The sequence below is a fragment of the Oncorhynchus mykiss genome, chromosome 21, assembly GCF_013265735.2.
Source record: "Oncorhynchus mykiss isolate Arlee chromosome 21, USDA_OmykA_1.1, whole genome shotgun sequence".
Taxonomy (NCBI): domain Eukaryota; kingdom Metazoa; phylum Chordata; class Actinopteri; order Salmoniformes; family Salmonidae; genus Oncorhynchus; species Oncorhynchus mykiss.
The window spans coordinates 51,217,624-51,232,263 of NC_048585.1; the positions used below are offsets into that span (position 1 = coordinate 51,217,624).

At 41.4% G+C, this 14,640-nt stretch overlaps 1 protein-coding gene across 2 annotated transcripts; it reads left to right on the forward strand.

The window, feature by feature from the left end:
• The first annotated feature begins 360 nt into the window (after window positions 1-360).
• Window positions 361-13,197, forward strand: LOC110500679 (receptor-type tyrosine-protein phosphatase eta). Of its 2 annotated transcripts, XM_036958129.1 has the most exons (13): window positions 361-627; window positions 2,002-2,097; window positions 2,216-2,278; window positions 3,093-3,181; window positions 3,474-4,083; window positions 4,295-4,552; window positions 4,781-5,038; window positions 5,319-5,445; window positions 10,795-10,943; window positions 11,330-11,590; window positions 11,873-12,142; window positions 12,333-12,430; window positions 12,811-13,197. In XM_036958129.1, the coding sequence occupies exons 3-13, from the start codon at window positions 2,248-2,250 to the stop codon at window positions 12,901-12,903; spliced, it is 2,244 nt and encodes a 747-aa protein (XP_036814024.1). In that variant the 5' UTR covers window positions 361-627; window positions 2,002-2,097; window positions 2,216-2,247; the 3' UTR covers window positions 12,904-13,197. The 2 variants fall into 2 exon arrangements, with proteins under 2 accessions (XP_036814024.1, XP_036814025.1); XM_036958130.1 differs by lacking the exon at window positions 361-627 and having other exon boundaries at window positions 672-2,097.
• Window positions 13,198-14,640: the final 1,443 nt, after the last annotated feature.

A 14,640-nucleotide genomic window follows, 5' to 3' on the forward strand; every position in this document is an offset into this window, starting at 1 on the left:
TATGTGTTTGATACCATTCCCTCTATTCCAGCCTTTATTATGAGCCATCCTCCCCTCAGCAGCCTCCTGTGGCAAGAAATCTATTAGTGGTTTTGGCTCCGAATCACATTTTATACTTCACATACAGATTACTGCAGGTATAAAAGGTGCTGTGAAATGCTTTTGGGAGCTCCCTCAGCAGTTCAGGACATTATCAGTTAATGACGACAAAAACAGTCAAGTTATAAATAACAAGTCATAGAAGAGGTAGTATTCATAGTAATAATGGACTATTAGTATTTACAAATATAAAGTGGGTAGTGTCTTGGTCACGCAGTGGAATAATGTTAAATTGTATGCTGTTGGACTTCTTGAGAACCCTTCTTCAGTCGCCTGAGGTTTTAGGGGCGCTGTTACCTTCAACACTGCGGTGGTGGTGTGACTGGACCATACCCGGTCATCTGTGACGTGCACACCAAGGAACTTGAAGCCTTTGAACCTCTCCGCTGCAGCCCGTCGCCCCTTCACCCCGTTTCCTGTAGTCCACCATCAACTCCTTGGTTTTACTGTCATTGAGACCGAGGCTGTTTTCCTCGCACCTCTCTGCCAGGACTCTTGACCACCTCCCTGTAGGCTGTTACGTCTGCGGTAAGGCCCACCACTATAGTATCGTCAGCAAACTTAAATGGTGTTGGAGTCATGGGTGTACAAGTAGCACAGAAATGGGCTGAGCACTAGTAATTCGCGGGTGAGCGGTTTGTTCACCCGCACCCACCTGCAGTAGCTAAAGATCCATCCGCAACCACCCGACACACTATGCGATAAAGTGAAAATCTGAAGCCCGCACTGGACCCAAAACCTCAAATATGGAAAATGCGCAGTAGCCTACAGAATGCGGGGGAAAAAAATGGCCAGGATTTCAAAAATAGGTCTATGTTTCTGTTTTACATTTTTGCCAACTCTCAGGCCGTGAAACACTAATCACTGCACACCTTATCTAACGCGCATTGAAAAGTACTGCTTTTATTCTTCTAATTAGTCCATTATAGTCAGTGCATTAACTTTTCAACTGTGCTCCAAATCGTTTTGAAATCGGAGCATCTGCGACTGCAATTGAACATCACGAGCGAACCTCTATCCTGTCTTGCTACAACGGTGAAATGCGGAACATTGAAGCATATAATTGGTGAAGTTATGTTACGGATCAAGGGGATTGGATGCATGTTTTAAAGAAACAACCCTCAAGATTAGAGTGGAAATTAATGGCGATAAAGGTTCTATCACTGAGTTTAAAAAAACGTATGTACAATGTTGTCAACAAAATTAGGTTGCTGTTACTCCCGCCCCTAATTGCAGAATGCAGCCTTTTGACAGCATATTTAATCCACACTAGCAAAAGTGATTTTGGTGATTGGCATTTAGGCTGTGACAGACCCAGAGTGTTTTAGCAGGGACGTTTGGTACAGTGACCTGATTTGGAACTATGAAAAAGAATTTAGTCAAACAGGTTATGAACCCAAAAGTGTACATTTTATTCTAGAGGGTGGACAATAAATAGAAACATAATTTAGTTTAGTGTGTAGGGGCAGATTTGTCATCTTGTCTTTGGGATATTTGCTATATTTAGTCTGATCAGTGGAATAATTGTCATTCTTAACAATGAGCAACAATATAGGGTCATTCCTGTGCTTGTCATCAAGAACACTACTGTTATTCCCCACACTTATTTTATAGTTCCACTTCCCAATGTTGCCAGTGTTATCACATATTTGAAATCTGATGTGACTACTTGTCTTTGTAAATTAATTATATGAGGCTATGTATTTTTGCAGCCATTCATGGACAGTTTTGAATAAGCCATACAAATAAGCATGGGATATTAAATGCTCTAGGAATCAAATATAATTTGACATGTTAGGGGGACTCAACTTGTTCACATCAATGTGTTTTCCAATAATACTCTGAATACTCCAATGACACTCCCTGTGAGTCTTCTCTCTCATCCTCTCATTCTGAATGCAGTCCGTGTGTCCATATTCAAATGAGAGCGAGACGTTGCCTACACAGGTGTAAAGATCAAATGCTGCGTCCGCAGTTGGTTTGTTCTCACTCCTTTTGGTAAGTTTTGGGATATTGATTAACCTCTTCAGTTCATCTTGGATACATTTAGTGGATTTCAACAGCTGTTTGTCTGATTTAAATGTATTCCCGTGTGAACATCTAAAACGGTGACCAGAACAAAGAAGTCTGAATCGTTCCAGTCGAAGGATGGGCAGGATTCAACACCTGATATTATGGGGTGAGCTCAAGTCTTGCGTTTCACAAATGTATTGTTTTTCATGTGTTGATTAAAGGTCTACAGAAAGGTGAACCTTTTTAGGGTCTAAAAAACAAACAATCATTAAGTAAGTTCTACCAACAAGGGAAGCAAAACTAACAAGGAAAGCAGATATTGTATTTGGCAGGTTATTAAACCAGAAAGAAAGGCGCAAGAGTGAGAATTGTTTCATTCTTTTTAATAAAAAATGTTCAAGTGACATTTACAATGGATATTCTGTTTGGAAAAAATATATCCCAAACTTCCTGGACTAGCATTCCCTCATATGCAAACTCATGCAAAAACATCCCATCAAACAAATCTAATGGCACCCAGTTGTAGACATGGAATAACAGTGGTGTCAGTTTACTTACCTTTTGAATCAATAGTGCTGATTTTGGAACAGTTTTGCCTTCTAGATCACAATGAACATGATTATATGGGCAGGGGGAACCTGATCCTAGATCAGCACTCCTACACTGAGACACTTGATATGGCCCCTGATCTAGGCTCAGGTCCCCCGTGTCCATGTAATTATAATCAATATGATGTAAAAGGCTAAATTAATCCTATATCAGCATTTATATTCTGATATGCATTATGAGTATGGCCGTGAATGATACACAGGTGCTAAAAATCAAATCAGTCAAATTTTAACATGACTTTTAGCCTTGCATTATAAAGTTTGCTGAATAGGATCATTGATTATCATACTGAAACTGAAAATGACTGTAAGCTGTATATGAATGTTAACTCAAAATCATATTCAGAAGTCTTCCTCGTTCCCTCCTTCCAGCTGTGTTGGTGGTGTGTTGTGTAGCTGAGAGACAGTACTTCTTCCAGTCCAACTCCTCCACTTGGGAACAGGCCAGGCTACACTGCCAGGTAGAACACTAAAATATGGAAACATCTTTATTGTCCCCATGGGACACTTTTCCTGGACACACAGACTTCTTGTACGCAATGTAAAACAGAAGTGTCCAATGTGTGCAGGCTTTTGTCAACCTCAACCTAGCTTTAAAACGCCTGGTTAAACCAGTGACTCGATTGAGGACAATGATTAGATGATGATGTTATCAAATATTATTGCTGGACTGGAACAGAAGCTGGCACACATTGTGGCCGTCTAGGACCAGTACTGACCCAATATAACCTGATATTATCCTTGTCCTATTAGGTGTGCTACAAGGAGATGGTGAGCCTGACCCCTGAAAACATCCAGCAACTTGCCCAGAACCTGACCTCTTCTTACTGGATCGGCCTCCGCAAAACCATGAACAACGGCTCCTTCCCCTGGTCCCGCTGGTCCAACGGAAACCCCCTCGCCTTCCAGAACTGGTACCCCGGTCGCCCCATACTCTCCAAGCCCAAGAATCCTGTGAACATCTTTAACAACTACTATTCCATCCGCCCCAATTACTGTGGGTGTTGCTGCACCAATAACAGCAACTCTACCAGCGTTCCCCCGGTAACTACTGTTAATAGTAGCTACCATGGTACTGACTTCGGTAACTCTACAGATGACCTTTTCACAGGAAAGGTAAACATGACTGCATCGTCAACGAAGACACCAGCCGTGACAAAGATGACGTCTGTCATGACGGGATCAACGTTCTTTACTGGAGTTACTGGTGGCATCAATGGCACCAATATGACTAGTGGGAACAATGGGACGAATGAAACTGAGACAGACGTGTACATTGAGGAGCCTTGCATAGCCATGCTCAGTTTTGGACTTTGGTTCGATAAAATCTGCTCAGAGCTTCTTCCTTATATCTGCTATGAAGGTAGGGGGGTGGTTTTTAAAAAAATACAAATGTTTCTAATTTACTGAGATGTTCCCTTGAAGTGGACTGAGATGTTGATGTTTGGGGTGCATAACTTACTGATAAACATATTGATGTGTTTTCTTTGACTTGCACCCCTTTCCCCCTCTTTCTCTTTCCCCCTCACCCCAACCCACCCCAATCAACAACCGCATCTCACCTGTGTATGTAGACCGTTTCTACGGTAATGCCACCATGACCAACAAGACACTACACAGCGCGACTCTGAGCTGGACCCGTGGGCCTGGTGACATCAGCGGATACAGGATGGAGGTCAAGTCCACTGACTACAACCTGACCCTAAACCACAGCAGTCTGAACCAGACCTATGACCTTTCTAACCTCACCGCCGGAACCCAGTACAGAGTCCAGGTGTTCCCCATTAAGTGTGGAAGAGACCTCAACCCACAGAACGTCTCCTTCTACACCAGTGAATATGGGGAATACCACTAGTAGCAAATGTTAATGTTGAATAGGGCCACTACAGCTGCTGTTGTTGCTACTGTTCCACTACTTCTAATACTAGTAGTTGTAGAGATCCTAGACAGATATATTTGTTTACCGGTAGATATTTATTATGATATTACTGTAACAATATGAAGACATCGATATCAATGATGACGATTATGCTAACTACTGATCATGAATTCTCTCTCAGAGCCTGGCGTGATCCAAAAACTCAATGTCGCCAATGTCTCAGAAACAAGCATCTTCCTGACCTGGTTCGCTCCTGAGGGCAACCATGACTTGTACAACATTCAGGTGAGGGGTGAACCCGACCTGAAAATGACCACACGCACAGAGAGCGCCCTGGTCAAAGGCCTGATACCAGGAGGGCTTTACACGTTTGAGGTCAATGCCGAGGTGGAGGACAAGTCCATCGAGGGAGATCGGCTGCATATCCCCTCCTACACCAGTGAGTCAGAGCACTGTTGTTGTTTTTCCTATGCAAATGTTTAACTTGTTTTCCTAGAGGACCATTTCCATAGGGGAAACTGTAAATAATAAGACTTTCTGTTTCAAGTTCCATTTGAATTTCATTCCATTGAGAAAGTTAATGTAATTTGATTTGAAAAGTTCAGTTTTATACATTTATATTTGCAGTTAAGAATTTGTTCTTAACTGACTTGCCAAGTTAAATAAAATAAAAATGTTCAGTGCAGCTCACACACACTGATCTGTCCTTTCCCCTTCAGAACCAGGAATGGTGTCAAACTTAAAGCCGACGGCTCTTACTAATGACAGTGTCCAATTCCAATGGGAACCGCCGACAGGTAACACCTCTGGGTACAGAGCGTACGCCTGGAGAGAAGGAAACAACGGGTATGTAGGCTGCTATAGAAACGTCATCAAGTATGTAGGCTGCTATAGAAACATCAAGTATGTAGGCTGCTATAGAAACGTTATCAAGTGTGTAGGCTGCTATAGAAACGTTATCAAGTATGTAGGCTGCTATAGAAACGTTATCAAGTATGTAGGCTGCTATAGAAACGTTATCAAGTATGTAGGCTGCTATAGAAACGTTATCAAGTATGTAGGCTGCTATAGAAACGTTATCAAGTATGTAGGCTGCTATAGAAACGTTATCAAGTATGTAGGCTGCTATAGAAACATCAAGTATGTAGGCTGCTATAGAAACATCAAGTATATAGGCTGCTATAGAAACGTTATCAAGTATGTAGGCTGCTATAGAAACGTTATCAAGTATGTAGAATGCTATAGAAACGTTATCAAGTATTTTGGCTGCTATAGAAATGTTATCAAGTATATAGGCTGCTATAGAAACGTTATCAAGTATATAGGCTGCTATAGAAACGTTATCAAGTATGTAGGCTGCTATAGAAACGTTATCAAGTATGTAGGCTGCTATAGAACGTTAACAAGTATGTGGGCTACTATAGAACGTTACCAAGTACCGTAATTGCTGGACTATTAAGCGCACCTGAATATAAACCGCACCCACTGAATTATTAAAAAATATGTATTTTGTACATAAATAAGCTGCACATGTCTATAAACCGCAGGTGCCTACTGGTACATTGAAACAAATTAACTTTACACAGCCTTTAAACGAAACACGGCTTGTAACAAAAATAAATAGGCTTTAACGAAACACGGCTTGTAACAAAAATTAAAACAGTAGCCTACCAAGAAAGTCATTGGTCACTATCTTCCTCCTCCTGTTCACTGAAACCACTGAAGTCATCTCCTTCGGTGTCGGAGTTGAATAACCTCAGAATTGCTTCATCCGATGTTGGGTCGTTTTCATTGTCGCTCTCGTCACTTTCATCCGGAGGCAAATACCCCGCTGAGCTCATGCTGCCCCTTCAACACGCAGCAGTCCAGCCTTTCGAAACACATTGATGATAGTGGATTTTTTGACAATGCTCCACGCTGTCAGGACCCACTGGCAGACTTGACCATAAGATGCTCTTCGCCTGCGGCCCGTTTTAGTGAATGATTTCTCCCCACTTGTCATCCAAGCCTCCCACTGAACAAGGAGCGCCACCTTAAATGCACGATTTACACTGATGATGAGTGGCTGCAAATACTTTGGGCCATCTGCTTTTCTTCCCTCTGAATGCTTTTGTTGTCTTTTTGCACTGAGTCAGTTCCTCACGCTGCTGTTTCCAACGTCTTATCATCGACTCATTAAGGCCAAGCTCCCATGCAGCAGCTCTATTTCCTTTTCCAACAGCCAGATTTATCGCCTTCAACTTGAAAGCTGCATCATATGCATTTCTCAGTGTCTTTGCCATGATGAGGGTGACAAAATTACTACCGTAATCAGAATGATGGGAAGTTTAAGCGCGCTCGATTTACGTCACATTATGTGACGGTGCTCAGTTTTTTTGGCGGCATGAATCTTGTGAAAGCGGGAAAAATCCATAAATTAGCCGCGTCATTGTATAAACCGCGAGGTTCAAAGTGTGGGAATAAAGTAGCGGTTTATAGTCCGGAAATTACGGTATGTTGTTTACTATAGACATGTTATCAAGTATATAGACTGGAAGTCAGGACTCCCTTGAAAACAGTGGCAATTGTTACTGGGTGCAGTATCCTGGCTAACTAAATAAAATGAATGAATGAGGAGACTATAGAAACTGTATCCAGTATTTTTGGCCGCTATAGAACGTTAACAAGTCGTAGCTCAAAACAAACGGCAAATAAAATGTTTGGTCACATGCACATGGTTAGCAGATGTTATTGCGTGTAGCAAAATGCTTCTAGTGCTTCTAGTTCCCGACAGTGCACCAATAAATAACATGTCATCTAAAAATTCCACAACAACTACCTAATACACACAACTCTAAGTAAAGGAATATAATAAGTATACACACATAAACTCAGCAAAACAAGAAATGTCGACTGCGTTTTATTTTCAGCAAACTTCACATGTAAATATTTGTATGAACATAAGATTCAACAACTGAGACATAAACTAAACAAGTTCCACAGACGTGTGAAAGATTAGTGGAATCTGAGTAGCTGGACAGAAAGGATGACTGACGGTGAAGGTGAACAGGTGGTCACGGGTCAGGTGACAGAGGAATGGGTGAGACTGAGGCAGGAATTCCTTTAACCATAAAGTGGTATATTTACTGCGTAGTGTGGATTCATGGATGCACATAACTTCTGGATCAGATGGAGTTAAGGAAGAGAAAGCAGCGAGATCAGGCCATGGCGGTTTCCTCCTTTTATGGAGTTGAGATCTGTCTGACATTTCCACCTGACCTAATTAAAGCGCCCCTAGCCCAGCTGAGCAAGTGGCCATGAATTAAATGATTCTTCCACCAACTCCATGGGCCTTTTCTACAATGTGACTAACAGAAATTGAATAATGTGTCCCTGAAGAAGGGGGGGTCAAAATCAAAAGTAACAGATTTGCCAGTTCTTGCTGTGAGATGTTACCCCACTCTTCCACCAAGGCACCTGCAAGTTCCCGGACATTTCTGGGGGGAATGGCCCCAGCCCTCACCCTCCGATCCAACAGGTCCCAGACGTGCTCAATGGGATTGAGATCTGGGGCTCTTCGCTGGCCTTGGCAGAACACTGACATTCCTGTCATGCAGGAAATCACGCACAGAACGAGCAGTATGGCTGATGGCATTGTCATACTGGAGTGTCATGTCAGGATGAGCCTGCAGGAAGGGTACCACATGAGGGAGGAGGAAGTCTTCCCTGTAACGCACAGCAACAAGCTCAGTCCATTGAGCACGTTAACGCGCACAACAAGCTCAGTCCAATGATGCTGTGACACATCGCCCCAGACCATAATGGACCCGCCACCTCCAAATCAATCCCGCTCCAGAGTACAGGCCTCGGTGTAACGCTCATTCTTTCGACGATAAACGCGAATCTGACCCATCACCCCTGGTGAGACAAAACCGCAACTTGTCAGTGAAGAGCACATTTTGCCAGTTCTGTCTGGTCCAGTGACGGTGGGTTTGTGCCCATAGGCGACGTTGTTGCCGGTGATGTCTGGTGAGGACCTGCCTAACAACCGGCCTACAAGACCTGAGTCCAGCTTCTCTCAGCCTATTGATGGACAGTCTGAGCACTGATGGAGGGATAGTGCGTTCTTGAAGTAACTCTGGCAGTTGTTGCGATCCTGTACCTGTCTCGCAGGTGTGATGTTCGGATGTACCGATCCTGTGCAGGTGTTGTTACACGTGGTCTGCCACAGCGAGGACGGTCAGCTGTCCATCCTGTCTCCCTGTAGCTCTGTCTTAGGCGTCTCACAGTACGGATATTGAAATGTATTGCCCTGGCTACATCTCCAGTCCTCATGCCTCCTTGCAGTATGCCTAAGGCACATTCACACAGATAAGCAGGGAACCTGGACATCTTTCTTTTGGTGTTTTTCAGAGTCAGTAGAAAGGCCTCTTTAGTGTCCTAAGTTTTCATAACTGTGACCTTAATTGCCTACCGTCTGTAAGCTGTTAGTGTCTTAACGACCGTTCCCCAGGTGCATGTTCATTAATGCGTGTAGGGGGCAGTATTTTCATTTTTGGCTAAAATACATACCCATTTGAAAATGCCTATTTCTCAGCACCAGGAACTAGAATATGCATATATTGTCAGATTAGGATAGAAAACATTCTAAAGTTTCCAAAACTGTAAAAAATATTGTCTGTGAGTATAACAGAACTGATATTGCAGGCGAAAACCTGAGGAAAATCCAATCAGGAAGTGTCTCTTATTTTGAAACCTCTCTGTTCCTATGCATGCCTATCCTCCATTTAAAGGGATATCAACCAGATTCATTTTTCTGTGGCTTCCCTAAGGTGTCAACAGTCTAGACATAGTTTCAGGCTTTTATTTTTAAAAATGAGCGTGAAAGATCACATTGCGTAAGTGGATAGGTGGGGGCTTTCAGAGTGAGTTTTGCGCTACAGAGTAAAGCGGCCATTGTTTCTCCCGGTGTTATTGAAAAACCTACACACCCGGTTGATATATTATCGAATATATATTTTAAAAACAACCTGAGGATTGATTATAAAAAAACGTTTGACATGTTTCTGTGGACATTATGGATATTATTTGGAATATACGTCTGCGTTGTCGTGACCTATCTTTCCTCTGGATTTCTGAACATAACGCGACAAACAAACAAACGGAGTTATTTTGGGTATAAAAATAATCTTTATGGAACAAAAGGAACATTTGTTGTGTAACTGGGAGTCTCGTGAGTGAAAACATCCGAAGATCATCAAAAGTAAACGATTCATTTGATTGCTTTTATGATTTTCGTGACCTAGATACTTAATGCTTAGTGTACATAATGTTATGTTATGCTATCGATAAACTTACACAAACGCTTGGATTGCTTTTGCTGTAAAGCATAATTTCAAAATCTGAGACGACAGGTGATTAACAAAAGGCTCAGCTGTGTTTTGCAATATTGCACTTGTGATTTCATGAATATGAATATTTTTTTGTAATATTATTTGACTGTGGCGCTATGCTATTCAGAAAATGATCCCGCTAACGGGATGGGTAGCGTCAAGAAGTTCATTAATAGTTTATGATTCATTGAACAAGCATGGGAAACAGAGTTTAAACCCTTTACAATGAAGATCTGTGAAGTTATTTGGATTTTTACGAATTATCTTTTGAAAGACAGGGTCTTGGAAAAAAGGACCTTTCATTTTTTGCTGAGTACAGAAATAAATTGATGAGCAATGACAGAGCGGCATAGGCAAGATGCAATAGATGGTATAAAATACAGTGTGTATAAATAAATATATATATATATATTAGATGAGTAATGCAAGATATGTAAACATTAAAGTGACTAGTGATCCATTTATTAAAGTGGCTAAAGATTTAAGTCTGTATGTAGGCAGCAGCCTCTCTGATTTAGTTATGGCTGTTTAACAGTCTGATGGCCTTGAGATAGAAGCTGTTTTTCAGTCTCTCGGTCCCAGCTTTGCCATTTGACTTTCTACTGCTAATTCTTTCATAAATAAACAGACCCAACTGTTGCATCATGGGAACAGTCAGAACATGCATGTAAAAATGGCATGCAAATTCACATAGAAATGTAATGTATAGAACACACTCCATTACCCTGCTTTATGGAACAGAGAACAGACTCTGAACTACAGTGTATGACAAAGACGCATGTGAACAGGATTGACACAAGGCCATTGTTTATTTTGAGTATAGAACGGTTGACATATTCAGGCTGGAACGGACATACACGACTCTGATGGTGGGGAACCAGTCGCCAGGTGCCAAGATCTGGCTGAGCGTTGTGGCACTGGTGCCCGACGGATCGGTTGAGGGAGAACCCAGCAAAGTGATTGGCCGCACCAGTGAGTATGGACAGATGATAATGGTGTAAGGTGAAATTACCCCTGGACACACTGATCGGGGGTCAGTTTTGCATTTCCCCCACTAATGGTTAAGGTTGGGGAGGCGAAGCTGATCCTAGACCCGTACCTGGGGGAAACTTCTTGCCGGAGTGACGATAATGAGGCATTAGTTCATTGAGAGGGTGGTTGATTGGGTAGTGGATTTATTTGGTGGTTGATTGGTAAGGTGGATAGTATTTTTGTGAATGGTGTATAATAACTGAATATTATTATAGCAATAGCCTAATCATTTCACACTACCATTATTATTCTCAATTTGTCACTTTTATATCTTTCTGTTGTCTCACATTCATCCTTCTCTCCCTCTTTCCCTTTCTCCCCCATAGCTCCAGGTGAAGTTACAAACTTACTGCTGGACATTACTGAGGACACCATCAGAGTGTCCTGGACACCTCCTCAGGGAAACTACGAGACATTCAGTGTTCAGCTCAAGCTAAACGCTTCTAACAAGGAAGTGGAAACAGAGAATACAACTAACAGTCAACTCTCATTCACCAAGCTAAAGGCAGGAGCTGAATATTTAGTGACAGTCACCACTCTGAATGGGTATCTCAAGAGTTACCCAATTTCCACTGCAAATTTCACTCGTGAGTTACTAGTTAATCTTTCTCTCTTTGAATAGATGAACACATTCCATCAATATTGATACATAGCAGTAGTATAAAAATACAAGAAAGACATTTAGACTTTTTATTGTTGACATCTAGTCAATATTCTTCCTACAATGTACAGTGTCAAAGGGCAACAGCTGATGTGAATTTCAAAAGCTTTTGACCTTTGAGAGGTTTTTCACTTTGAAATGTATGATTTTCCCTTCTACTTTTAAGTCACTCCTCTCTCTATCGTTCTTCCCTGTCTCCTTCCCTTAGTTCCTCTCCCACCGCAATCAGCCCAAATCAATTCCTTCAATAAGAGTCATGTCACCCTGTCATGGAAAGCCCCCGTGGCATCCCAAGGTGTACAAATAATGTACCTGGTGAAATACATAACTGAATTCTGGAATGATACGCAGACGTACGAGACACACGCAACCAACTATACATTTCATGAGTTGCATGCTGGGACCAATTACACCTTCGAAGTACGAGTGAAGGCGGGAACCCAGGAAAGCCAGCCCGTCCAAACATCACAGACCACAAGTAAATTACTCACCACATCAGACATATGTACATGTTGTTGAAATATCTTGCTTACATATCTCATAATGATCGGTGACAATGTTTGTTGTGGGTGACCTTTCTTCATCACTCCCTTACATTACATCTTAACTCACATGGATCTCTCTCTCGCTCGCTCTCTCTTTCCCTTCTCTTCCCCCCTCTCTGCCAGGTGCTACGGTGAGAGTTCGAACTATGACTATGGCGTGTTCCTCCAGCGAACCTTCCATCTGTGAGGATAGCGGCACACGGACAGAGGTCCTGCAAAATGTGAGGTCCTCACAACATCCTCCAATCACAGTACATTCATCACCAGATCCTCCAATCACGTTACATTCATCACCACATCCTCCAATCACATGACATGTATAGTGTAGTCATTTTTAGCAGCTGCTCCTATCCAGAGCCACATACAATGAATTGGTAAAACAACCACATAGCAGGATAATTGCACGAAAAATATTTTTGTAAAAAGCTGCAATGAGCAACAGTAGTTAGTGAGAATATAGAGAAAAATAGGTACAGAAGTTCAGTCAGATGTTTTCCTCCATCACATACCGAATAAATCAAAAGGAATATATTGTCTTACACGTTGAATACAAAACAAGTTTTTGTTCTGTATTTTTATGTCTGTACTTTTTTTGTTACAGTTGATTAGCCATTTCCGCAAGTGGTTCAGCAAGATGGAAAATGAAACTTTGGTTGATAAGGTGTTCTGGGAACTGGAGTGGCGAGGGGCATAATTACACACACACACACACACACACACACACACACACACCACACACCACACACCACACACAATCACAATCTATTCAATATAATTTCTTAGTCAAGATTAAGATGAATTGTATTTTGATAATAATAAATTCTAACAATAGATAAATGAAAAGTTGGATGTGTGCCAAGAATGTATGTGTTTTGAATTTCTTGTCTATCCTTGTTTTCCTTGTTTTCAGGATGTGATGTATGTTTTACAAATGCATTTTAGTAAGGTATTTTCTCTGACCAAATTACTGAATAAAAAGCTGACTGTCTTGGTGTGCATTATATACAGTATATATATCTTTTTTTTCTTACTAGTGTTTTCGTTAAAACTAGGTTTTTGCATCTCGATCAAGAAGGCACCTGATGTTAAGGATGAATATGTGTTGGAAGTTGGTTATTCAATTCAACATCTTTGCTGGATGTTGGACCCCCAGCAAGCATGTGACAATAGTTTTTTACATGTATTTTTTATTTAATTGGTCGGCCATGTTAGGCGGGGCAGTGGATTACTATTGTATGGTTGCTCAATGTTGAAAATGTAATTGTATCCACTCAGATCCGTTGATGTCCTTCCTATAGGTAGTTGTTGTAGTTGTTAATTACTATAGCTGTCTATTAATATAGCTTTGTATCTATTGTAATGGACAGCTATAGTAAAACGGCTATAGTGCGAGGTAGAACCTTCAGAATAAGCTGGCCTGTGGCTTGCTGACACCTATCTCCTGTTTGAGAGACAAGGCAACCTCCAGAGTATTTGACATAATGCGCGGTGATGGGAATAGTCTAAAACCGGAAAGAAACGGGAAGAAATGTGATAAACGTGATACACAAACATAACAGCAGAGAAGAGGCTGTATCACATCAGGCCGTGATTGGGAGTCGACTGTAAGAAGGAAGAGGTTGGAACGGCTAAGCATAGGGTCCAGTCAGATAGTCTAGATAGTAGACACTTTTGGCAAATACATATGTCAAAGAAGATAAGGCTTTCAAAAATTGTTTTTGCATAACCTAATTTGTTGAACAGGGTTGTTCAAAAGGTACTAAACACTGGTGCACATATCTGTGTCTGTCCCATTTCATAGAGGACGAGAATAGGAGAGGACACCAAAAAAAGTTGGGAGGATAGCAAAGGAGAAGAGGGCAAGGGACAGGTAATCCTTCACACTGTGTCACAGGTTGTGCTGTCTGGTTCAGTCTGCTTTCCAACAGAGACAGGGAGACATTCACCTTTCATCAGCACAATACTCCAAAACACAAGGCTAAATATACACCAACGTTGCTTACCAAGATGACATTGAATGTTCCAGTTTTTATTTAAATCGGCTAAACAATCTATAGTAATCTAAAATTGCCGTTTAACAATGATCGACAACCAACATGACAGAGTTTGAAGAATTTTCAAATGAATAATGTGTAAATATTGTACAATCTAGGTGTGCAAAGCTCTTAGAGACTTACCCAGAAAGACTCACAGCTGTAATTGATGCCAAAGTAATTCTAACATGTATTGACTCAGGGGTTGTGAATACTTTTGTTAATGAGATATTTCTGTAATTCATAAAAATAAAAATGGGTGAGAAATTCTATTTAATCCATTTTGAATTCAAGCTCTAGCAAAATGTGGAATAAGTCAAGGTGTATGAATACTTCCCGAAGGAATCAATACATTATATATATATATATACAGTGCCTTGCGAAGGTATTCGGCCCCC